The 27712-nt window shown below is 41.5% G+C and overlaps 1 protein-coding gene across 1 annotated transcript; it reads right to left on the bottom strand.

Moving 5' to 3' along the window:
- Positions 1-173: 173 nt before the first annotated feature.
- YIPF4 (Yip1 domain family member 4) lies at positions 174-27712 on the bottom strand (the record flags this gene model as incomplete). The annotated part of the gene is made up of 6 exons (XM_080711247.1): positions 174-311; positions 9091-9204; positions 12887-12964; positions 15602-15773; positions 19523-19676; positions 27634-27712. The coding sequence occupies 6 exons, from the start codon at positions 27710-27712 to the stop codon at positions 174-176; spliced, it is 735 nt and encodes a 244-aa protein (XP_080567373.1).

Raw genomic sequence — 27712 nt, 5'->3', positions numbered from 1 at the left:
ACAATTACTTAATTAAATACAAAAAATATTGTTTTAAAAAGACCTTAAACCTGCCTTTGTATCTGAAATGTGTAAAATTTTATCAGCAACAATTTTCTCCAACCCCTTCAACAAAAATTCCCAGCCTACATACAAATGTAACATTGTCTTTTTCTAGTCATGTACAACTTGGATCACACCCCAGTATATAAGGACAAAAAATAAATGTATAATAAAAAGATTGGATATATCAGTAGAGGCTTTTTGGTCTTGAACTCTTCACCTACTAACAATGAAGCAGCACTGTAGGCAGCCCAGAACACACCAAACAGCTTAAAAAGAGAAAGACAAAAGGCAACATATTAGTAAATCAATGGCCTTTTTGATATCATAGAATAAAAAGTGTTTACAATATTTATTTATTTATTTGTTTATTTACCTATTTAGTTAGTGGTACTAAGGGTAGAACCTGGGGGCCTTCTACCTCCAGCCTGATTTTTTTATTTGCAAACAGGGTCTCGCTAAATTGCTGAGAGCTGCGCTAAGTTCCTGAGGCTGACCTCGAACCTGTCTCAGCCTTGCAAATACTGGGATTATAAGCAAGTGCCACTACCCTTGGTTTACAATATTTCCAAAAATTAACCACCAATTACGATAAAAAGTAAAACTTATTAAGAATGTTGAACACTTATTAAGTATGTTCATTGCTTCTCTGTTTTCTTTCTTTCTTTCTTTTTTTTTTTTGCGGGTACTAGGGATGGAACCCAGGGGCATTCTACCTCTGAACTACACCCCCAGCCCTACTTTCTATTCTGTATTTTGAAATAGGTTCTCACTGAGTTGCAAAGAGCCTCACTAAGTAGGTGAGGCTGTCCGCGAACTGCGATCCTGTCTCAGCCTCCCAAATGCTGGAAGCACAGCACGCGCCACACCTGGCCTTGCTCTGTTCGCTAACTTCTGTAAATTTAATCTTTTTTTTTTTTTTTTTGCGGGTCTAGGATGGAACCCAGGGGCATTCAACCTCTGAGCTACATACCTGCCCTGTTTTTTATTCTTTATATTGAAACAGGGTCTCACTGAGTTGCAGAGGGTCTCACTAGGTAGCTGAGGCTGGCTGCGAACTGGGATCCTCTGGTCTCAGCCTCCTGAATGCTGGGATTACAAGCGCGTGCCACCACACCCGGCTTGTAATCTTTTTTTGGTCAGATCTATCTATTCATAACAATTACTTGAATGCCTATTAAAATGAGACCTGGCTGGGCGTGATGGCGCATGCTTGTAATCCCAGCATTTGGGAGACTGAGTTGGGAGGATCACAGAGGCCAGCCACAGCTACTTAGTGAGGCCCTTTGCAACTCAGTGAGACCCTGTTTCAAAATAAAGAATAAAAAAAAAGAAAGACCTGGTATACTCACCTTATTTCTGCTGAATTAGAATTTTTTAAGGAAGAATGTAGTTATCAGTATATATATACATATATACACACACACACACATATACACACATGTACACACATGTACACACATGTACACACACACACATAGTGGTACTGGGGATTGAACCCAGGCCATTCTACCTATGAGCTACATCCTCAACCCACTTACTTACTTACTTACTTACTTATGTTATTTATTTATTTTTGTGGTACTGGGGATAGAACCACAAAAATAAATAAATTTCCACCTCTGAGCTACACACACAGGCCTACTTACTAAGGCTAGTTTCACACTTATGCTCCTCCTGCCTCAGCTCCCACAAGTGCTGGGATTACAGGTATGTGTCAATAATGGCCAGCTATTTTTTATTTTGAAACAGGATCTTGCTCAGTTACTAAAAGTCTCCCTAGGTTGCTGAGGATGGCCTTGAATCTGCAATCCTCCTGTCTCATCCTCCCAATTACTGAGATTATAGGACTGTGACACCATGCTCACTTCAGTTATCAGTCTATTAAATAAGTGCCCCTCTGGTTACAGTCAAACAACTTTTGAAAAACTATTATTGGGCCAAATTGCTGAAACAAAATTAATTCCTGAAAATTAGAAAACTGTCCTTTTTTTACCCTTCTAAAAAGTACAAAAAGCCGGGCATGTAGGTGCATCGCCACTGAGACAGAATTGCAAGTTTGAGAACAGCCTTAGCAAGTAGTGAGATACACATCAACCTAGCAAGACCCTGTTTCAAAATAAAAATAAAATAGGACTGGGGGTGTAGTTTGGAAGTAGAAGGCCCCTGGGTTCAATCCCCAGTTCCCCCTCCACATACACATTAAAAAAAAGTAGGAAAAGTTTAAGTAAGTGGGAAAATAGTTTAATTGGGCTACATCCCCGGCATTTTTCACCTTTTTTATTTCCGGTACTGGGGATGGAACCCAGGAGCATTTTACCTGTGAGCTACATCGTACCCCTATTTTTTATTCTTTTTTTTTTTTGGTGGTATTGGGGTTCCTGGAAGCCCTTCTACCTCCAGGCTACACTCTCAGACCTATTTTATTTTTGGAAACAGGGTCTCTTAAGCCAGCGCAGCTGGCTTCGAACCTGCGCAATCCTCCTGTCTCCGCCTCCCAAGCGCGGGGATTACAAGCATGCGCCACTACACCCAGCCTTATTTTTTATTTTGAAACAGGTTTCACCGAGTTGCAGAGGGCCTAAGTAGCTGAGGCTGGCTGCGTACTGCGATCTTCCTGTCTCAGCCTCCTAAATGCTGAGATTACAAGCGTTCACCACCATGCCCGGCCCTTTTCACTTTATTTTTGAGACAGGGTCTTGTGAAGTTGCCAGTACTGCCCTCAGACTTGGGTTCCTCCTGCCTCAGCCTCTACAGTATCTTTATAGTATGTCTTGGATTACAGGCTTGCACTGCCTCGCCTAGTTGTCACCAAGAAATTTCATAGTATGAAATGAAGGAAGAAATTAAACTACAATAGAAGCTGACTTGGCACAGAGCAGTTTCTCAAACTTGAAAGGTTAACATTTAATTTTATTTTTGAAAGTCTCACTAAACTGCAGAGGCCTCATTAAATAGCTGAGGCTGGCCATAAACCTGCAATCCTTGTCTCAGCCTCTCAAGTAATAGGATTACAAGCGTGGGTAACCACATTTGGCAAGATTAACTTTTTTTTTCCAGTACTGGGGATTGAACCCAGGGACATTTTACATCCAAGCTACACCTTCCAGCCCTATTTTTTTTACCCTGTATTATGAAACAGAGTCTCACTGAGTTGCAGAGAACCTTACTAAGTAGCTGAGGCTCGCCTCCAAACTGTGATTGTCCTGTCTCAGCTTCCCAGTACTGGGATTAAAACCATGTATCACTATGCCCAGCTAAGATTAACATTTTATTTAATTCACAGCACTGGGGATTGAACCCAGGGGCATTCTACCTCCGAGCTACACCCTCAGCCCTATTTTTTAGTCTATTTTTGAAACGGTCTCACTGAGTTCTGAAATGCCTTGCTAAGTAGCTGAGGCTCTCAGTAAACCACAATCCTCTGGTCTCCACCTTCCGAATGCTGGGATTACTAGTGTGCCCCACCACGCCCGGCCTTTTTTTTTTTTTTTGTAGTACTGGGGATGGATCCTAGGAGCATTCTACCTCCAAGCTACACTCCCATCCCTGTTTTTTTATTCATTATTTAAAAACAGGGTCTCAATGAGTTGCAAAGGCCTAAGCAGTAGCTGAGACTGGCCACAAACCATGGTCCTCCTGTCTCAGCCTCCCAAATTCTGGGATTACAAACATGTGCCACCTCTAAGCTATACCCCCAGCCCTATTTTTTATTCTTTATTTTGAAACAGGGTCTCACTGAGTTGCAAAGAGCCTCACTAAGTAGTAGTTGAAACTGTCTGCAAACCACAATCTTCCTGTGTCAGCCTCCCAAATGCTGGGATTAAAAGAGTGTGCCACAACGCCCCGCTTATTTGTTATTTTGAAATAGGGTCTCATTAAGTTATAGAGGGCCTCAATAAGTAGCTGAGGCTTGTTGCAAACCTGTGATCCTATCTTAGCTTCCCAAGTACTGGGATTACAAGTGTGCGCCAAGCATGGCTAAGATTATCATTTTAGACTGAATAACAATAAATTCATTTTTTTGGTACTGGGGATTGAACTCAGAGGCATTCTACCTCCTAGCTACACCTCCAGCCCTTTTATTTTTTATGTTAAAACAGGGTCTCTCAGCCAGGTGTGGTGGCGCACCCTTGTAATCCCTGCGCTTGGGAGGCAGAGACAGTAGGATCGTGCTGGTTCGAAGTCAGCCTTGCTGGCTTAAAAGACCCTGTTTCCAAATAAAAATATAAAATAGGTCTGGGACTGTAGCCCGGAGGTAGAAGGGTTTCAAAAAACCCAGGGTCTCTCAGCCAGGCATGGTGGCACACCCTTGTAATCCCCACACTTGGGAGGCAGAGACAGGAGGATCGCGTTGGTTTGAAGCCAGCCTCGCTGGCTTAAGAGATCCTGTTTCCAAATGAAAAAAAAAAAAAAAAAAAAAAAAAAAAAAAAATATATATATATATATATATATATATATATGGGAGTGTAGCCCAGAGGTAGAAGGGTTTCCAGGAACCCCAGTACCACCAAAAACAAACAAACAAACAAACAAACAAACAAACAAACAAACAAACCAGGGTCTCTCTAAGTTGATAGAAGCATCACATAGCTAGTAAAGCCCTCTTTCCTATCTGTGATATTCAAAAACGCCTTCAGATATTGCCCAAAGTTCCTGCAGAATAAAATGGACGACTACAGTATTTAAAAAAAAAAGCCAGGCATGCTGATGCACACCTGTAATATTAGTACTTGGGAGGCTAATACAGGAGGATCCCAGGTTCAAGGATGGCCTGAGCAACATAAGGAAACTCCCGGGAACCTAGCAAAACCCTTTTTCCAAACAAAAATTAAAAAGAGCTAGGGGTGTAGATCAGAGTTAGAGGTAGTATTATGTCCCTGGGTTCAATCCCCCAGTTTAATACAAAGGGGGGTGTATCCCAGAAGTAGAACGCCTCTGGGTTCAATTCCCAGTACCAATAAAATTAAAAAAAAAAAAAAAAGAACAAATTGAGGGTAATAGAGGGTAGCCAGGCATGGGAGGCTGAATCCCAGTACTTGGGAGGCTGAAATAGGAGGATCTCAGGTTTGAGGCCTGCCTTAGTAACTTGATAAGACTGTGTTTCAAATGAAAAAATAAAAAAGGGTAGCTCTGTGGTAGAGCATACCTAGGTTTTATTTGTGTGTGTGTAGTACTAGGGGTGGAACCCAGGGGCATTCTACCTCTGAGCTATAGCCCCAGCCCTATTTTTATTCTTTATTTTTAAACAGGGTCTCACTGAGTTGCAAAGGGCCTTACTAAGTTGCTGAGGTCGCCTGTGAACCACGATCCTCCTGTCTCAGCCTCCCGAATGCTGGGATTACAAGCATGCGCCACCACAGCCAACTTGCATACCTAGGTTTGATCACCAGTACCTCAGAGAAAGAATGCGTGCAGAGAGAGAGTGCATGCACAACTGTGTTTGTGTGTGTGTGTGTGTGTGTGTGTGTGTGTGTGTGTGTGTATTAAGGGTCAAAATAATTTAGATACCTTTAGATAGCTAGACAGTAAAAAGGTGGGGGGGGCAGAACTAGAATTTGAATTCAGAACCGACTGGCCCCCAAATCCACACTTTCAAAAATATCTTACCAGCGGGGCATGGTGGCACATGACTGTAATCCCAACACCTGGGAGGCTGAGTCAGAAGGATCATAGTTTCATGGCCACTCCCTACACCTTAGTGAGGCCCTTGGCAATTTTTAGTGATACCCTGTTCCAAAATAAAAGACTAACATTGAGATGTGTGTAGCTTGGACATAGAAGGTCCCAGGGTTCCATCCCCAGTAACACACAAACATACACACATACACACACACAAAATAATTAAAGCAATTAAAGCAAGGTGTGGTGGTGCACACTTTAATCCCAGTACATGGAAGGCTGAGACAGAAGAATCACAGACCAAAGGGAAATAGCTCAGAGACAGAATGTCCGGGGGCTCATCTCTAGTAACACACACACACACACACACACACACACACACACACACACACAGCCAGGCATGGTGGCACATGCTTGTAATCCTAGTACTTAGGAGGCTGAGACAGGAGGATGATAGGTTCACAGCTACATAGTGAGGCCCTTCGCAACTTAGTGAGACCCTGTTTCAAAAAATAAAAAATAGGTGCCAGGTGTGATGGCACACGCTTGTAATCCCTCACTTGGGAGGCGAGACAGGAGGATTGCGCAGGTTCGAAGCCAGTGCCGCTGGTTTAAGAGACCCTGTTTCCAAATAAAAATATAAAAATAGGTCTGGGGGTATAGCCTGGAGGTAGAAGTGTTTCCAGGAACCCTAGTACCAACAACAAAAAAATAGGGCTGGGAGTGTAGCTGAGAGGTAGAATGCCCCGGTTCAATCCCCAGTACTGAAAAAACAAAATAAAATACATTATGTTTACATATAAGTTTTAGCCTCCAATTGTTAAATTCTAAAAATAATTATTTATTTTATATTGGAATTAATAATGAACTTTTTTTTTTTTTTTGCAGTATTAGGGATGGGACCCAGAGGCATTCTACCTCTGAGCTACACCCTAAGCCCTATTCTTTATTTTGAAACAGGATCTCACTGAGTTGCAAAGGGCCTCATTAAGTAGCTGAGGCTATGAACCCGAATCCTCTTGTCTCAGTCTCCCAAATGCTGGGATTATAAGCGTGTACCACCGTACCTAGCTAATAATAAACTTGAAATAAAATCAAACTTCAAACATTAAGGGGCTCTGGTAACTTAAGTAACATGGCTTGAAGACTACATAATGTCTGTCTTTTTCTTTCTTTCTTTCCTTCCTTCCTTCCTTCCTTCCTTCCTTTCTGGTGGTACTGGAGTTCCTGGAAGCCCTTCTACCTCCGGGCCTAGCTAATAATAAACTTGAAATAAAATCAAACTTCAAACATTAAGGGGCTCTGGTAACTTAAGTAACATGGCTTGAAGACTACATAATGTCTGTCCTTTCCCTCCCTCCCTCCCTCCCTCCCTTCCTCCTTTTTTCTTTCTTTCTTTTCCTTCCTTCCTTCCTTCCTTCCTTCCTTCCTTCCTTCCTTCCTTCCTTCCTTCCTTCCTTTCTGGTGGTACTGGAGTTCCTGGAAGCCCTTCTACCTCCGGGCCTAGCTAATAATAAACTTGAAATAAAATCAAACTTCAAACATTAAGGGGCTCTGGTAACTTAAGTAACATGGCTTGAAGACTACATAATGTCTGTCCTTTCCCTCCCTTCCTCCCTCCCTCCCTCCTCCCTCCCTCCCTCCCTCCCTCCCTCCCTCCCTCCCTCCCTCTCTCTCTCTCTCTCTCTCTTTCTTTCTTTCTTTCTTTCTTTCTTTCTTTCTTTCTTTCTTTCTTTCTTTCTTTCTGTCTTGTGGTACTGGAGTTCCTGGAAGCCCTTCTACCTCCGGGCTACACTCCCAGACCTATTTTTACATTTTTATTTGGAAACAGGGTCTCCTAAGACAGTGTGCGCGGCTGGCTTCGAACCTGCGCAATCCTCCTGTCTCTGCCTCCCCAAGTGCGGGGATTACAAGCGTGCGCCTGGCGTATAATAGTAGTTCTAAAAGTGAGAGCCTAGCCAGACGTGGTGGCGCATACTTGTAATCTCAGTTTGGGAGGCTGAGATGAGAGGACTGCAGGTTTGCTACCAGCCTCAGAAACTTAGGCCCTCTGCAACCTAGTAAGACCTGTTTCAAAATAAAAAATAAAAAATAGGGCTGGAGATGTATCTCAGGGGTAGAATGCCCTTGAGTTCAATCCTCAGCACCCCCCCAAAGTGAGTGTTTAAAAAAATTCTATTTCCCTTAAAGAGAAAAATATTACATACACTGTGTAAAATATATATGCTAAAGCAGCCATTAATTTTCCATAGTTGTTCAATATTAATAAATACCAGCATTTAAAGTTATAGTACCACTTAATATTTAATATTATCAGTAATTGTTTAACACATGTACAATGTTAATTTAACATAAGATAAAGAAGTCATGATATATGTTTACAGAAAATTGAATTTAGTAGAATATGCTTACCGTATTTGATTAGAAAGCTAATATTCAAATAAAAGTTATTAAAATATCCAGTGCAATTTTATCTTTTATTTATTTATGTTTTTTGTGTGGTACTGGGGATTGAACCCAGGGCATTCTACTTCTGAGCTACACCCCCAGCCCTATTTTATTTATTTTGAAACACAGTCTCACTAAATTAATATGAGCCTCACTGTGGTTGATGACACACCTGCCATCATTCTCAGCTCCAGGGAAATTTTAAATAAATATTCTCCTCATAATCTAAGATAGATGAACTCATATTATACTATATATACAGGAGAAAATTTTGATATTAAAAAATTTCAACTAAGCCGGGCGTGGTGGCGCACGCTTGTAATCCCCGCGCTTGGGAGGCGGAGACAGGAGGATTGCGCTGGCTTAAGAGACCCTGTTTCCAAATAAAAAAATATAAAATAGGTCTGGGAGTGTAGCCCGTGGGAGTGTATCCCGGAGGTAGAAGGGCTTCCAGGAACCCCAGTACCACCAAAAAAAAAAAAAAAAAAAAAAAAAAATTTCAACTATAATATCCTGAAGCCTAATTTGTTCTTTGTTCCCTTCCCCCCACATATTCTATAATTTCTGGTGATTAAAGAAAAAATAAAATATATTTAATTAGTAAAATCAGTAAGGAAGGTCTCGATTCTTTTTTTTTTTTTTTTTTTTTTTGCGGTACTAGAGATAGAAGCCAGGGACATTCTACCTCCAAGCTACACCCCCAGCCCTATTTTTTAGTCTGTTTTATTTTTTGAAACAGGGTCTCACTGAATTGTGAAGGGCCTCGCTAAGTGGCTAAGGCTGTCTGCGAACCGTGACCCTCTGGTTTCCGCCTGCCAGATGTTGGGATTACAAGCGTGCACCACCAGGCTTGGCTAGGAAGGTCTCTATTCTTGATAAACAGTTTTAGATGACAATATTCTTATCCAAAGTATTACATGCTTTTGTTAATAGAAAACAGTAAACTACTTTATATAATTTCATACCTCATAACTTACTTTTATAAGTGTAGAAACCACTTCAAATGATCCAACCACCAAAAGTACAGGGGCTATTACAATGAGAGGAAGTAATGAATATCCTATAACTCCAAGAACTTGACCATATGCAACCTGTGAATTTTTAAAAATTTAAATAAATATTGAAATCAAGATATTCATTTTAATAATTATTAAGCATCATATATTCTTTGTTATACTTACATAAATGTAAGAATCAAAAAATTATAAGATATCATACCCACTAAATTTCAAATCATCATGTACTATACAATGTTCCTAGGCCCACTCACCAACTGCTCAGGAAAGCAAAGCTAGTAGGTGACAAAGTTCAAATTAAGATAAAAATCTTTTAACTTTTATATAAGTAGTCCTAAATTACAAAAAAAGGTGGTGATATCATTTTTATATAAATATACCAGCTTTGTCTGGAAAAAATAATACATAGCTAGGCATGGAGGGACATGCCTTCAAATCCAATAATTGAAAGGCTGAAAGAGGTGGATTACAGGTTTGAGGCCAGCCTTTGAAACTTAGAGAGACCCTATCTCAAAATAAAAAATAAAAAGAGCAGAGGATATGAATCAGTAGTATATTGCCCTGAGTTCAATCTCCAGTATTGCAAAAAAAAACCCAAAAAATCCCCAAAACTCTACAACCTAACTTGCAGCCACAATTTTAAGCTCAATAGTTTTCTAATACAGACTTCACTGATGGGATGGGTGGTTATATTAATAAACATAATTTTCTAATATTTGATAATATTTTAACTTCTATAAAACTCAGTTAACTTTTTCTTTCTTTCTTTCTTTCTTTCTTTCTTTCTTTCTTTCTTTCTCTCTTTTCTTTCTTTCTTGTACTGGGGATTAAAGTACTTCCACACTACACCCCCAACCCGAGTTTTTTTTTTTGTGTGTGTGTGGTACTGGGGTTCCTGGAAGCTCTTCTATCTCTCCGGGCTACACTCCTAGACCTATTTTTATATTTTTATTTGGAAACAGGGTCTCACTAAGTAGCCGAGGCTGGCCACGAACCTGTGATCCCTCTAGCTCAGCCTCCCAAGTACTGGGATTACAAGCGTGTGACACCAAGCTCGGCTATTAACTGTTTTCTAATAATACATGATGCTACAAAATTGTACCTGGGTAAAAAGGAGGCATTCAGCCAGGCATGGTGGTGCACACCTGTAATCCTAGTACTTGGGAGGCTGAATCAGGAGGATAGCAGATTCCAAGACAGTCTCAGAAACATAGCAAGACTCTTAGCAACCCAGGAGGACCTTGTTTCAAAACAAAAAATAAAAAGAGTTGAGGTATACCGCTTGGAGATAGAATGCCCTTGAGTTCAATTCCTAGTACCACAAACACACACACAAAAAGATGGGTTCAAAATTTAAAAAACAAATTATTTTTGGTTCAAGGGACTGAACTCAGGGGCATTCTATCACCAAGATACACGGTACACTTCCAACCCTTTTTTTTTTTTTAGCACTGGGGATGGAACCCAGGGGCATTGTACCTTCGAGCCATATACCCAGTCCTATATTTCATTCTTTATTTTGAAACAGGGTTTCACTGAGTTTCAAAGGCCCTCACTAAGTAGATGAGGCTGTCTTCAAACTGCGATTCTCCTGTCTCAGCCTTTCAAATGCTGGGATTACAAGTGTGCACCGGTATGCCTGGCTAACTTCCAACCCTTCTTACCTTTTTTTTCCCCTTGCAGTAACAGGAATTGAACTCAGGGGCATTCTACCTCCGAGCTACACCCCCAGCCCTATTTTTCCTATTTTTTTATTCTTTATTTTTTAAAACTTTTATTGGTGCATTGTTGTCATACATCTTAATTTTTTTTTTTTTTTTTTTTTTTTTTTTGGTGGTACTGGGGTTCCTGGAAACCTTTCTTTCTACCTCTGGGCTACATTCTCAGACCTATCTTTTATATTTTTTAAATTTGGAAACAGGGTCTCTTAAGCCAGAGAGGCTGGCTTAAAACCTGCGCGATCTTCTTGTCTCCACCTCCTAAGTGCGGGGATTACAAGCATGCGCCACCACGCCTGGCTATTCTTTATTTTGAAACAGGGTTGTATTGCAAAGGGCCTCACTAAGTAGCTGAGGCTGGCCTCAAACTGAAATCCTCCTATCTCAGCCTCCCAAATGCTGGGGTTATAAGTGTGCGCCACCATGCCCGGCTCCTTTTGACTTTTGTGTGTGTGTGTGTGTGTGTGTGTGTGTGTGTGTGTGTGTGTGTGGTAGTGAGGGTGGAACCCAGGGGCTTTTTTACCTCTGGGTAAACTCCCAGACCTATTTTATACTTTACTTGGAAACAGGGTCTCACTAAGTTGCTGAGAGCCTCACTAAGTAGCGAAAGCTGGCTTCAAACCTGTGCGATCCTCCTGTCTCAGCCTCCCAAACGCTGGGATTACAAGTGTGCACCACCATGCCTGGCTCTCCTTTTCACTTTAAAATAAAAAATTCTGAAATAAGATCTCACTAAGTTACAATGGTCTTGCTAAGTTGTTGAGGCTGGCCTCAAACCTAGGATCTTCCTGTTTCAGCTTCCCAAGTACAGTGGCTGGCTTAAGTTTTTTTTTTTCTTTTTTCTTTTTTGCGGGTCTGGGGATGGAACCCAAAGGCACTTGACCTCTGAGCTACACCCCTTGCCCAACGTCCTGCCCAATTCCCTCCTTCCCTCCCTCCCTTCCTCCTTCCTTCCTTCCTTCCTTCGAATGGAACCCAGGGGACTTCAACCTCCGAGCTACACCTCCTGCCCTATTTTTTATTCTTTATTTTGAAACCGGGTCTCACTGAGTTGCGGAGGGCCTAAGTAGCTGAGGCTGACTGTGAACCACGATCCTTCTGTCTCAGCCTCCCGAAAGCTGGGATTACAAGCATGAGCCACCATGCCCAGCTTTTATTCTTTATTTTGAAACAGGGTCTCACTTATTTGCGGAAGGCCTCATTAGTAGTAGCTGAGGCTATCAGCGAACCACCGATGCCCAGCTTTTTTTTTTTTTTTAATGTATTATTGCCAGATATGTTGGCACAAGCAGGTTCAAGGCTAGCCTCAGCAACTTAGGAGACTTGTTTCATAACACACAAAAAAAACTGCATCTGGGAGAGTAGCTCAGAGGTAGAAGGGCCCTGGGTTCAACCTCCAATGCCAAAATAAAAGTGTTTATTTTATTTTATTGGTGGTACTGGAGTTCCTGGAAGCCCTTCTACCTCCAGGCTACACTCCCAGACCTATTTTTATATTTTTTATTTGGAAACACCTAAGCCAGCGTGCGCGGCTGGCTTCGAACCTGCGCGATCCTCCTGTCTCTGCCTCCCAAGCGCGGGGATTACAAGCGTGCGCCACCACGCCCAGCAAAAGTGTTTATTTTAAACACAGTTGGCTCATTGTTAGCTTTAAATGAATAAGTCCTTTAAATTATTTTAATTTTTGACATGGTAAATATGATAACCCAAATAAAGAAATCTCTGTGAGAACCTAAGACAAGAGTTGAGACCAAACTTGAGAACTGCTGTAATACATAATAAATTTTATGCATTCCCGAAAAGCTGTACATTACTTGATAAGTAAAATGGAATATTTCCTTTTTTCATCATTCCTTGTAATGTTAATTGAGTAAGCACAATACCAATATGTCAATCATCTTAAAGCAACTAGTATAACTTAATAGCAATTCTATGACAAGAAATTGTTATAATGAGTATAGCTAATGATGGTATCTGCAGTATCAAAAATAAAGCTTACCAATCATGTACAAAAGGTATTTTCAAAATAAAATACTCACTTCTCCACCAAGAACTCTGGCCAGTAAAAAAATTGTCAGTGAACCAAATATCCAAATGGTTATAATCCATGAGACCACCTTAAAAGGAAAAAATGTCATGTAATCAATGTTTTTATCCAAAAAAAATAAAGTTCAGTTCTCTACCATTTAAGGTAGTTTGGCATGCCCAATTTCAGGTCATAGAAAAGTGATATAAATTTTCAAATATCTTTCCAAAACTTAGAAAGAATATAATATGTAATATAATGGTTACAACCAAATAGAAAATTGAGCTATTATCAATTGCTTAAAGAAACCTCAGTACTTCTATATATTCAATGAAAGACAGCTATTAAAAAAATGAAGTGTTATGCTGGGTGTGGTGGCACAAGCTTGTAATCCTAGCATTCGGGAGGCGGAGACTGGAGGATCGCGGTTCGCGGACAGCCTCAGCTACTTTGTGAGGCCCTCTGCAACTCAGTGAGACCCGGTTTCAAAATAAAGAATAAAAAAAATTGGGCAGGGGGTGTAGCTCAGAGGTTAAATGCCCCTGGGTTCCATCCCCAGACCCACACACAAAAAAGAATTTGCTGAGTGTGGTGGCGCACGCTTGTAATCCCTGCGCTTGGGAGGCTGAGACAGGAGGATAGCACAGGTTCGAAGCCAGCTGTGCTGGCTTAGGAGACCCTGTTTCCAACTTTTAAAAAAGTATAAAAATAGGTCTGGGAGTGTAGCCCGGAGGTAAAAGGGTTTCCAGGAACCCCAGTACCACCAAAAAATAAAAAAATAAAAAATAAATTAAAAAAAAATAGGACCGGGGGTGTAGCTCAGAGGTCGAATGCCCCTGGGTTCCATCCCCAGTACCACAAAACAAACAAACAAACAAACAAACAAACAAACAAAAAACTAGAGTAGAACTAAGAGATTAAAGTATCAGGAATAAGCTGGGTGTGGTGGAGCACTTGGGAGGCCGAGACAGGAGGATCACACAGGTTTGAAGCCATCCTCAGCTACCCAGTGAGGCTCTTAGCAGCCTGGTGAGACTCTGTTCCCCCCAAAATATAAAATAGGTCTGAGAGTATAGCCCAGAGGTAGAAAGCCCCTGGGTTCCATCCCCAGTACTACTTAAAAAAAAAACAACAACAACAAGCAAACAAACACAGCAGTAATATAAAAATTACCAACAGAATCCTTGTCATCATTTAATTAAAGGTTCTTTTTGTTTTGTTGGTCTTTTCTTTTTTCATACTGGGGATTTAACCTAGGGTCTGCACATGCAAGGCAAGCCTTTTACCACTGATCTACAGCCCAACTCAACAATGTCTTTCTTTCTGCCCAACTCAGTAACTTCCCTCCCTCCCCCTCCGTCCTTCCTTCCTGGATTGAACCCAGAGGCATTCTATCTCTGAGCTACACTCCCAGCCTGATTATTTCTTTTTTCTCTTTCTCTCTTTTCTTTTCTATTCTTTTGCAGCACTGGAGATAGAACCCAGGCGGCATTCTACCTCCAAGCGACACCCCAAGCCCTATTTTTTATTCTTTATTTGGAAACAGGGTCTTACCGAATTGCAAAGGGCCTCATTAGTAGCTGAGGCTGTCCTCAAACCATGATCCTCCTCTCAGCCTTCCAAATGCTGGGATTACAAGCATGCGCCACCATGCCCAGTTTAATTTTCCTCCCTTCCTCCTTTCCTTTCCTTTCCGTTCCTTTCCTTCCTTTCTTTTTGCGGTACTAGGGATGGAACCCAGGGGCATTCTACCTCCAAGCTACAGCCCCAGTCCTATTTTTTAGCCTTTTTTTTTTTTTGGTGGTACTAGGGTTCCTGGAAGCCCTTCTATCTCCGGTATACACTCCCACGGGCTACACTCCCAGACCTATTTTTTTATTTTTATGTGGAAACAGTCTCTTAAGCCAGCGAGGCTGGCTCCAAACCAGCGCAATCCTCCTGTCTCCGCCTCCCAAGCGCGGGGATTACAAGCGTGCGCCACCACGCCCGGCAAGCCTTTTCATTTTTTGAAACAGGGTCTCAATGAGTTGCGAAGGGCCTCGCTAAGTAGCTGAGGCTGTCTGCAAACGGCAATCCTCTGGTCTCTGCCTCCCAAATGCTGGGATTACAAGCATGCGCCACCACGCCTGGCTCTGATTCTATTTCTTATCTGGAAACAGGGTCTCACTAGGTTTGCTAAGAGCCTCACCAAGTTGCTGAGGCTGGCTTCCAACCTGTGATCCTCCTGACTCAGCCTTCCGAATACTGGGATTACAATGTTCATTTTTAAAAGCACACACACAATAAAACCAGAATTAAATATGAATAACAGGGCTAGCATGGTGGAGCATGCCTGTATCTCAGTAGTTGGGAGGATGAGCCAGGAGGATCACACCAGCTTCAGCAACTCAGCAAGCCTCTTAACAACTTAGTGAGACTGTGTTTCAAAATAAAATAATAAAATAGGGCTGGGGATATAGCTCAGAGGTAGAGTGCTCCAGGATCTGATCCCCAATACCAAAAGCGCCATACAAATATTAATATGTTCTATGAGAATGATGATGCAGAAAAGTCTGGAAAGCATTAATTTAGGGTATTCCACATATAATTCAATTATTAATGACTTTAGGAATGCACAAATAAAAATAATGGGCAAAGGTATAAAGCATTTCCCAAACTAGATATACTATTTACAGTCAGCATTTGAAATATATTTATTCAGAATTTATATAAAATAAGATATACTTACCCTAAACTGTCCATACAATGATATCATGGAAAAGAAAAGAACAACAGCCAGAGGACCCCAAAAGTCAGGGTTGTCTCTCACTACTTGTCTATTAAAACCAAGTGATGGCATTGGCATCAAAACACATCGGATTTTGTAGTAAATATCCTTTAGGTCAATATCCAATTCTTCCCTATAATTTTAAAATAAAAAATTTCAAAAGACAATTCTGAATACTATGTTGTGAAAGAATATAAGTTTCTTTTCTCCCTCTTCCCCTCTTTATTTCTTTCCTGGTGTGAGGATTGAACCCAGAGGCATTCTGCCTCTAAATTATACTCCCAACCCAATTTTATTTTTTAATTTGGAAACAGGGTCTAGGCTGTGGAGAGCCTCACTAAGTTGCCAAGGCTGGCAGCGAACCTGCAATCCTCCTGTCTCAGCCTCCCAAGTACTAGGATTACAAACATGGACCACCACACCTAGTTGTGCAGTCCTTCGAAACAAGGTCTTGCAAGGTTGATAAGAGCCTCACTACACTGCTGAGGCTGGTTGTGTGTGTGTGTGTGTGTGTGTGTGTGTGTGTGTGTGTGTTACTAGGGGTTGAACCCAGGGGCTTTTCTACCTCCGGGCTATACTCCCAGACCTATTTTATATTGGAAATAGGGTCTCACTAAGTTGCTGAGAGCCTCACTAAGTAGCTGAGGCTGGCTTCCAATTTTTTTTTTTTTTTTTTTTTTTTTTTGGTACTGGGGTTCCTGGAAGCCCTTCTACCTCCGGGCTACACTCCCAGACCTATTTTTACATTTTTATTTGGAAACAGGGTCTCCTAAGCCAGTGCATGCAGCTGGCTTCGAACCTGTGTAATCCTCCTGTCTCAGCCTCCCAACCACTGGGATTACAAGTGTGCACCACCATGCCCAGCTCTGAGGCTATTCTTGAACCTGCTATCCTCTGGTCTCAGACTCCCAAGTACTAGGATTACAAAGGTGCACCACCATGCCCTGCCGATTTAAGACAGCTTTTAATTTTTTTTTTTTAAGGTACTGGAAACTGAACCCAGGGGCATTCTACCTCCGAGCTATATACTTCAAGCCCTATTTAATTCTTTATTTTGAAACAGGGTCTCACTAAGTTGCAGAGAGCCTCACTAAGTAGCTGAGGCTGGCTGTGAATCTACAATTCTCCTGTTTCAGCCTCCCAAGAACTGGGATTATAAGTGTGTGCTACCACACATGGCTGATTTAAGACAACTTCAAATAAAATTTTCCACTTGAAACTTTTGGGTATCATAGATAATTCAAACTATAAAACTTTAGGAGACCAGGGAATTTTGTCTTCCAAAGCCAAATATTCTCAGGGAAATTTTGTCTTCCAATATCCTTCCCAGTGCCACACTGAAACAAATGTCTTTGCTGTCACTTTCTGAGTTATTTTTCAACCATCCTTACAGTAAGTAAGAAGATAGTCCTCTGTCTTGCTTCCTTTTTTGGTGGTACTAGGGATTAAACCAAGGGCTTTACACATGCTAGACAACTACTCTACCACAAATCTACTTCCCCAGCCTGAAAGCACTTTTTTTTTTTTTAACTGTGCATTGAACCTAGGGACCTATATCTGAGCTGCAACACCACCCCTATTTTATTTTTGGGTATTGGGGATGGAAGCCAGGGGTATTCTATCTCTGAGCTACATTCCCAGCCCTATTTTATTTTTTTATTTATTATTTATTTATTTTTGTTGTAGTGGGATTTGTTGTAAGAGGATCACAGTAAGTTGCAGATGGCCCCAGTAAGTAGCTGAGGCTGGCCAAGAACCTATGGTCCTCCTGTCTCTGACTACCAGGTATTGGGATTAGAAATTTGTGCCACCATGCCTGGCTTATTTTTCATTTAGAGATTGGGGTCTTGCTAAATTGCTCGGACTGGCCTTAAACTGTGTGGTAGTGTCTCAGTCTCCTAAGTACTAAGATTACAGGGGTGAGCCACCATGCCTGGCTAAAGATAGCCTTTTAATGTCCTAGTTTTATGTTATCTTGGGTACTATTTTTTTTATTAATATAAAAATAATTTCTTTTCTTTTCTTTTTCTTTTTTGTGGTGGTACTGGGGTTCCTGGAAACCCTTCTACCTCAGGGCTACACTCTCAGACCTATTTTTATATTTTTATTTGAAAACAGGGTCTCTTAAACCAGCATGGCTGGCTTCGAACCTGCGCAATCCTCCTGTCTCTGCCTCCCAAGCGTGGGGATTACAAGCGTGCGCCACCACGCCCGGCTATATATATAGCCCAGGTGCTGTGCTTGGTGGTGCATGCTTGTACTTGAGAGGCTGAGACAGGAGGATCCGGGTTCACAGCCAGACTCGCTACTTAGTGAGACCCTGTTCCAAAATAAAGAATAAGCTGGGTATAGCCTGGAGGTAGGGAAAAAAAAAAAAAAGAAGATCACAAGCAAGCCAGATGTGGTGGTAGTGCACACTTGTAATCCCAGCATTCGGGAGGCCAAGACAGGAGGATTGCGGTTTGAGGACAACCTCAGCTACTACTGAGGCCCTTTACAACTCAAGTGAGACTGTTTCAAAATAGAGAATAAAAAATAGGGCTGGGGGTGTACCTCGCAGGTAGAACGCCCATGTTCCATCCCCAGTACCACACACACACACACACACACACACACACACACACACACACACACTCAAAAAGACTGTCTCAGCAAGAAGTGAGATTCTCATCAACCTACTGAGACCTGTTTCAAAATAAAAATAATTAAAAAATAGGGCTGGGGATATAACTCAGAGGTAGAATGTCCCTGGCTCAATCCCCAGTACTAAACACACACACACACGCATGCAGAAAAGTAATACTGAACCTAAGGGTTTAGATGTTGAGTCTCTAGTCACTGAACATATTCAGGTGAAAAGAGCCCCCAAGATATGCCACCATACTTACAGACCTCATGGTTGTATTAACCCACACATGACCTTCCCTGCCACACTGAGATGATCCTTACTGAGAAGGAGGGAGCTGACTGTCCTACACCAGAAGAGGCTGATGCATAAAAGAAAAAGCTACCCCAGCTGGGCATGGTGGTGCACGCTTGTAATCCCAGTATTGGGGAGGCGGAGATTGGAGGATCATGGTTCTTGGACAGCCTCAGTTACTTAGTGAGGCCCTCTGCTTAAAAGTGAGACCCTGTTTCAAAATAAATAGGGCTGGGGGGTATAGCTTGGAGGTGTAATGCCCCTGGGTTCCATCCCTGGTACCACAAAAGAAACAAAGAAAAAGAAAAAGATACCACCCCAGAAGAAACCAAAAAAATACAACTTATGGCATTGGAATAAATTCAGCAAAAAATAAAATAAATGCAAATAAAAGTAAAAAAAAAAAAAGAAATATAAGATGTTTTAGTTCTTAAATCTACCTATAATTACTATAAAGAAAAACTTGGTAATGCTTCAATTTTACAAGGCTATAAGTTCTTTTTTCCAAATTGGTTAATTTCAGCCGGGTGTGGCGGCGCACGCTTGTAATCCCTGCGCTTGGGAGGCTGAGACAGGAGGATCGCAGAGGTTCAAAGCCTCTGCTACTTAGTTAGTGAGGCTCTCAGTAACTTAGTGAGACCCTGTTTCCAAATAAAATATAAAATAGGTCTGGGAGTATAGCCCGGAAGTAGAAAGCCCCTGGGTTCCACCCCCAGTACTACCAAAAAACAAAAACAAACAAAAACAAACAAACAAACAAACAAATAAACGGAATATGGGTGTAACTGGAAGTAGAATGTCCCTGGTACCATATACATACATATACATACATATTACTAGCAAATTAAAAATTGCTATAGTTTTTAACTAAAAGTGAAGATTTTCACATCTGTCTTTAGATAACATAAAAAAATGTCCCATAGACTAGCTCTTAAAACCAAAAAATAGATATTTTTACATACAAGAGTGGCTTGTTATCTTCAGGATCATCATCTTCAACTTCCAAAAGCCAGCCATACCCTCTTTGTCTCAGAAATGTAGTTGCTGTAGATTCTTTGATAAAATCTCCACCAATGTTTAATTTCACATCTGGAGGTGCTATAGAACCACTGAGATCTTAGGAGAGAAAAGGACAAAACTATAAGCAAAGGTAAAATGCATGAATCATAACCAAGGTGAGTATATTCTCCACTAATGACTATTTGACAATCTCTGCCTACAAATATTTGTTACTGCATATCCTTTTTTTTGTGTGTGTGTGGTACTGAGGGTAGAACCCAGGGGCTTTTCTACCTCCAGGATATACTCCCAGACCTATTTTATATTTTATTTGGAAACAGGGTCTCAATAAGTTGCTGAGAACCTCACTAAGTAGCTGAGGCTGGCTTCGAACATGTGCGATCCTCCTGTCTCAGCCTCCCAAATGCTGGGATTACAAGCGTGTGCCACCATGCCCGGCATGGCGTATCTATTTTTATAGTTGACATACATCACAAGTAAATGAAAGATGAAAGAGGTGAAAAGATATACAAAAGATTTCATAGCTAATTAGCTATAATAAAGACTTATAGGTCTAGGAGTATAGCCCGGAGGTAAGAAGGGCTTCCAGGAACCCCAGTACCACATACACACACACAAAAAAAAAAAACATGGTATCAAGAAATGTGTTTTAGAGCACAGGAAATAGACAAGTTCTTTTTAGTTACATTATATATGTATATATGCAAACCATTAGGCCCAATTAATTTGCTAAAAGAACACTAGTTTTTATTATTTTTATTTTTTGGTAGTAGGGATTGAACCCAGTGGCTTTCTAGATCCAAGCTACTCTCTTTTTATGTGTGCTACTGGGGATTGAACCTCAGGGCCTTCTATCTCTGAACTATACACATAGCCTTATTTTATTTTTTATTTTGAAATAGTCTCACTAAGTTGTAGAGAGCCTTGCTAAGTTGCTAAGGCTGGTTGCCATCCTGCAATGCCATCCTGCAATCCTCCCAGTCTCGGCCTCCCAAGTACTGGGATTACAGGCAAGTGTCATATGGCAGCCTCTCTTCTCCTTTAATTAATTAATTAATTAATTAATTTTCTTTGCAGCACTGGGGATGGAACCAGGGGCATTCTACCTCTGGGTTATACCTCTAGCCCTATTTTGATTTTTATTTGGAAACAGGGTTTCACTAAGTTGCTGAGAGCCTAGCTAAATTGCTGACGCTGACTTCCAACCTACAATTCTCCTGTCTCATCTACCCAAGTATTGGGATTATACAAGTCTGTCCCATCACACCTAGCTTTTTTTTTTTTTCCTGAAACAGGGCCTCCATAAATTAGAGAGGCAAGTCTTGAACCTGCAATCCTCCTCTCTCAGCCTCCCAAGTGCTAGGATCATAGGTATGTGCCACCGTGTTCAGCTAAAGCAACCTATAGTTTAGTCACATATTATTTCATTTAAATCATCAAACATCTATGCTAAGTATATATATACAATTTTTTTGGTGTGTGTGTGTGTGTGTGTGTGTGTGTGTGTGTGTTAATGGGGATTGAACCCAGGGACATTCTAACTCTGAGCTATACCTCAACCTATCTATTTATTTATTTTAAAACAGTATTTAACTTGCTGAGGGACTCACTAACTTCCTGAGGCTGGCTATAACCTGTGATCTTCCTGTTTCAGCATCCTAAGTGCTAGGATTACAAGCATACACCATCATACCTGTCAAGTATGTATGTATGTATATGGTTTTATAATTTATATATAATTGTTTGTTTGTGTAGCACTGGGGATTGTACCCAGGGGCATTCTACCTCTGAGTTACATCCCTACCCCTATTTTACTTTTATTTTGAAACAAGATCTTGCTAGATTAATCTGAGTCTCACTATTTGCTGAGGCTATCCTCGAACCTGCAATCTTCCTGTCTCAGCCTCCCAAGTACTGGGATTACAAGTGTGAGCCACCATGCCTGGTTTATATATACCTTTTCTTATACTAGTGATTATACATTCCATCTCCAAGCTATACCCCCAGCCCTTTTTATTTTGAAATAGGGTCTCGCTAAATTGCTGAGGCTGGTATTAAACCTGCACTTCTCCTGTCTCAACATCTCAAGTCCTGGCATTACATTCATTTGTCACCACACCCAGAAGTACTTCATATTTTATTAGTTCTAGACAACTGATTAGTAAAGAGTTCCTTGCTATTCCTTCCTTCCTTTCTTTTTTTTTTTTTTTGGCGGGTCTGGGGATGGAACCCAGAGGCATTTGATCTCCGAGCTACACCCCCTGCCCTATTTTTTATTCTTTATTTTGAAACCGGGTCTCACTGAGTTGCAGAGGGCCTCACTAAGTAGCTGGGGCTGTCTGTGAACCTTGATCCTCCAGGTCTTAGCCTCCCGAATGCTGGGATTACAAGCGTGCGTCACCATGCCCAGCTTGTTCCTTGCTATTTCAATAAATTACTTTCTTTACATAATTACATTATTCATCTTTAATTTTGACAAAAATAAATAAGTGAATTTTTGTGTGCCCCTTTAGGTCAGCTCTAATAGGAGGTAACGAGATTCAGTTATCTACATTAAAAAATAAACTCCAAGCCGAAAATGATGGTGCATGCTTGTAATCCCAGCATTCGGGAGGCTGACATGGGAGGATCGCAGTTCGTGGACAGCCTCAGCTACTTAGTGAGGCCCTTTGCAACTCAGTGAGACCTGGTTTCAAAATAAAGAATAAAAAATAGGGCAGAGGTGTAGCGCAGAGGTAGAATGCCCCTGGGTTCCATCCCCTGACCCACAAAAAAACAAAAACAAAACCAAAAAACTCCAGCCGAGCGTGCTGATGCATATTTGTAACCCCACTACTTGGGAGACTGAGACAGGAGGATGGAAGGTTCACTGCCAGCCTCAGCTACTTAGTGAGGCCCTCCACAATTTAGTGAGACCCTGTTTCAATATAAAAAATAACAAATAGGGCTGGCGGTGTAGTTTGGAGGTAGGATGACCCTGGGTTCAATCCCCAGTACTGCCAAAAAAAAAAAAAAAAAAAAATTCAAGCTGGGTGAGGTGACACAGGCCTGTAATGCCAGTACTTGGGAAGCTGAGATAGTATATAACAGGTTAGCTTGAGCAACTTATTGAGACTATGGACAACCTAGCAAGATACTGTTTCAAAACAAAAACAAATTTTAAAAAAGTGTAGATTAGAAGTAGAATCCCTCTGGGTTCAATATCCAGTATCACTAAAAAACAAAAACAAATTCCATATGTAGTTTATACAATACTTTAGAGGTTACAGATAATCATATTTTATATAAATAATACAAAGAGTCACATTTGTAGGACCAGACAATACGTACTAGTAAACAACCTTCAGTTTTCCAGGTGTGGTGGCGCATGCTTGGAAGACTAAGACAGGAGGATTGCATGGGTTCGAAGCCAGTCTTAGCTACTGAGTGAGGCTCTCAGCAACTTAGTGAGACCGTTTATGAATAAAGTATAAAATAGGTTTGGGAGTATAGCCCAGAGGTAGAAAAGCCCCTGGGTTCCACCCCCAGTACTCCCCCCACAACTTTCAATTTTGTTAAGTCACATAACTACAGTAGTACTTTAAAATACAAATTAAGCAACAGCAAACCAGAACACTTTTTTTTTTTGGTGGTGGTGGTACTGGGGTTCCTGGAAGCCCTTCTACCTCCGGGCTACACTCCCAGACCTATTTTTACATTTTTATTTGGAAACAGGGTCTCCTAAGCCAGCGCGCACCTGGCTTCAAACCTGCATGATCCTCCTGTCTCTGCCTCCCAAGCGCGGGGATTACAAGCATGCGCCACCACGCCCAGCAAACCAGAACACTTTTAACACGGACCTTCCTTCTCAGGAGATCATCTACAACCAATACTCAAAGTAGCTTTCTTAAAAAAAAAACAGAAACAAGGCAGGTGTGATGGCCCGTGCCTGTAATACCAGTACTTGGGAGGTTGAGACAGAAGGATGGAAGGTTTGAGGACAATCTCAACCAGTAGGGAGACTCTTATAAACCCAGTGAGACCCTGTTTATAAATAAAAGTAAAATTGGTTTGGTGGTATAGCTAAGAGGTAGAATGCCCCTGTGTTCAATACCCAGTGCCCTCCCCAAAACCCCTACGCTTTTCATGTGCAGTATAAAGGCCTTAATCCACAGTACTATAAATTCTAGCTTAGCTTTTAAGAGCTGCCATAGAAAATTTGGCTTAACTTCAATGAATGATTCAATGATGAGTCACATCCTGGTCTGGTTATGACAACAACTGCAATTAATTGTAATAAAAGCTTATATTCTGAAGTTAAATTTTATTTTAACTACTACACTCAAAAGCAAATCATTTTATGTTTTCTGGACCCTAGTTTCCCATTCATTGTTATTTCCAGGATAAATATTGATACTAAAAAGATGCTTTTTTTTATGATGCAGGGGATCAAAGCCAGGGCATCTGTGCATGCTAGGCAATTAATCACTCTACCACTAAGCCACACCTTCAAGCTCTTTAAAAAAAAATTTTTTTTTTTTTTTTTGTGGTACCAAGGGTGAAACCAAGGGGCATTTCTATCTCCAAGCTATACTCCCATACCTATTTTATACTTTTTTTAAAAACAGGGTCTCACTAAGTTGCTGAGAGCCTCACTCAGTAGCTGAGGCTGGCCTCGAACCCATGTGATTCTCCTGTCTCAGCCTCCCAAGCACTGGGTTACAAACGTGCGCAATCACGCCCGCCTTCAAAAGTTTTTATTTTTATTTTCTGGTACAGAAGATTCAATGTAGTGGCATTTCACCTCTGAGCTAAACTCCTACCTCTTTTTATGTTTGAAACAGAGTCTCAACAAGTTGTTGAGGGTATTGATAAATTGCTGAGGCTGGCCCGTCAAATCTGTGATCTTCTGTCTGATCTCCTAAGTACTATGCCTGGTTATTAAAGCCTTTTTTTGTGTGTGTGTGTGATACCAGATATAGAACCCAGGGGCATTCTACCTCTGAGCTACACCCCTGGCTCTATTTTTCATTCTTCTTCTTTTTTTTTTTTTTTTTTGCAGGTCTGAGGACAGAACCCAGGGGCATTCGACCTCTGAACTACACCTCCTGCCCTATTTTTTTTTAATTCTTTATTTTTAAACAGGGTTTCACTAAGTTGCAGAGGGCCTCACTTAAGTAGCTGAGACTGGCTGCGAACCATGATCCTTTGCTCTCAGCCTCCCCAATGCTGGTATTACAAGCATGCGCCATCACGCACAGCTTTTATTTATTTATTTATTTTTGTGTGTGTGGTTCTGGGAATGAACCCAGGGGTATTCTACATCTGAGCTACACCCCAGCCCTATTTTTTTTATTTTTTATTTTTGAAACAGGGTCTGGTCTCAAATGAGTTGCAAAGGGCACTAAGTAGTAGCTGAGGCTGTCCTTGAACCACGATCCTCCTGTTTCAGCCTCCAAAATGCTGGGATTACAAACATGTGCCACCAAATCCAGCTTTTATTCTTTATTTTTAAACAAGGTCTCGCTAAGTTGCAGAGGGCCTCAAAAAGTAGCTGAGGTTGGCTGTGAATCTGCAATCCTCCTGTCTCAGCCTCCCAAGTACTGGGATTATAAGTGTGCACCACCATGGCCAGCTCATATTATAATATTAAAGTAAACTAAATTTCCTGAGCCAATAGTTAGAAAATTTGAATCCCATTTCAGCATGAACTTATTTAACAGAAAGTTATTTTGGTTGCCTTACAATGTATTTTGAAAAATTATAGATTCACATTAAATGGCAAAAATTGTAGAGAAATCATTTGTACTCTTCACCGGTCTACCTTAAAGGTAGCATACCAAAGAACTATCAAAACCAGGACACACTGGTACCATCCAAAGACCTTATACAGTAGTACATACACTACCCTGCATCTTTGTGGGTGTATGTATGTAGTTTAATGTGCTTTTATTACATTTATACACATACATAATGCTTAATCAGTTTTCTTTTCTTTTCTTTTTTTTCTTTTTCTTTCTTTTTTTTTTTTTTTGTTGCAGTACTGGGGATAGAACCCAGGGACATTCTGCCTCTGAGCTATGCTCCCAGTCCTATGTTATTCTTATATTTTGAAAACAGGGTCTCACCAAGTTATGCAGGGCCTCACTAAGTAGCTGAAGCTGGCTGCGAACCTGGAGATCCTCCTACCTCAGCCTCCCACATACAGGGATTACAAGTGTGCAACACCATGTCTGGCTATTAATATTTTTTTTTTTTGGTGGCACAGGGAATTGAACCCAAGGGCATTCTATCTTTGGGCTACATCCCAGCACTATTTTGTTTTAATTTGGAAACAGGATCTTGCTAGGTTGATGAGAGTCTCATGAACCTGTGATCCTACAGTCCAGCTTTCCAAGAACTAGGATTACAGGTGTGCGCCACCATGCCTGGCTGACATAATTTTTAAAAAGTAGGAAACTTCAGCTGGATGTTGTCATGCATTCTCTAATCCAAGTACTTGGGAAGTTGAGAAAGGAGGATAGCAGGTTGGTGACCAACCTCAGCAACTCAGCAAGGCCCTCAGCAAGTTAGTGAGACTCTGTTTCAAAAAAAGTAAATAAAAATTAGCTGGGGCTATAGCTCAGAGATAGAACACCATTGGGTTCAATCCCCAGTAAAACACACACACACACACACACACACACACACACTGGGTGGCTCCACAGGCCTATAATCCCAGTACTTAGGCTAAGAGAGGAAAATTGCAGATTCCAGGACACCCTCAGCAACTTAGCAAGATTCTGATTCAAGCCAGGTGTGGTGGCCCATGTTCGTGATCCCAGAATTCAGGAGGCTGAGACAGGAAGATTATGGTTCGAGGCCAGCCTCAGCTACTTAGTGAGGCCCTTTACAACTCAGTGAGACCCTATTTCAAAATAAAAAATAAAGAAATAGGGCTGGGGGTATAGCTTGGAGGCAGAATGCTTCTGGGTTCCATCTCCAGTACCACAAAAAGAAAAAAAGAAAAGAAAAAATTATTCTGATTCAAAATAAAATATAAAAGTAGCTGGGGGTGTAGCTCAGAGGTAAAATGGCCCTGTTCAAAAATAAAAGAATAAAATAGGGCTGGGGGAGTAGTGTGGAGGTAGACTATCCCTGGGTTCCATCCCCAGTATATATATATATATATATATATATATATATATATATATATATATATATATATATATATATATATATATAATCTCACACACACACACACACACACACACACACACACAGCATCTGTGGGTAATAGTAGAGATGGAAGAAACAGGGGAGAGACCCAGTAGTTCAGAAGCTGAGATTGTGAGTATCGCAGGTTCGAGGCCCAGTCTAGGCAATTTGGGGACACGGTGCTTCAAAAAACAAAACAAAACAAAACAAAAACAAGTAGCGCTGGGAGTGTAGCTCAGAGGCAGAACGCTCCTGGATTCGATCTGCAGTACTACCCCAAATAAAACAAAACAAAAGCAGTACAAAGAAATCTGTAAACGCTTTTGGGGAAATCTAGTTGGATGACGCAAAGTTTCAAATGTACATGAGTCCACTTTCCTGAATAGTAAGACCAAACCCTATATATATAATGGAAGGAAACCTGGGACCTAGGCATGACGCCAAATTCCACAAAACCCACGAACTCCTTCGGGGAAGTTTATGTTTACAGCGCCAAATCCAATAATCCCAAGGGGGGTAAAAGTTTTCTACTGATACATAAGCGAGGAGAACAGCTCTACTTTCTTGTTGTCAGCCTCTGATCCCTCCCCTTGCTAATCTAACCATCCTTTTGCAGAATAACTGAGAGTAATTCCAGAAATAAACCCAGAGGCTTCCGCGGGTCCACTGGAGGTGAATAAACCACCCAGAAAAGCCTGCCAGCGCGGGTGCGGTGCCACCGGGCGCGGCCCCAGGGAGGCGCAGCCCGGCGCGGCCGCTGCCCACACCCCTGGCTCGGCCGCCGGGCGGGCGCGTTGGGCCGGAGCGCCGCGGCCCGCTCCCCGCCGTCCCCACCCGGCCACCGCCGCTCGGCCGGGCCGCCCGGGCTCAGCCTCACCTTCCGCGTCCGCCGAGGAGACAAAGGTGAAGTCCCCGTTGGCCGGGGCGTACGCCGGGGGCGGGCCCGGCGGCTGCAT

Source organism: Muscardinus avellanarius, assembly GCF_963383645.1.
Source record: "Muscardinus avellanarius genome assembly, chromosome: 15".
Lineage (NCBI taxonomy): Eukaryota > Metazoa > Chordata > Mammalia > Rodentia > Gliridae > Muscardinus > Muscardinus avellanarius.
Note: the sequence above shows the minus strand (reverse complement) of the source record. Positions and strands in the feature narration are given on the sequence as shown.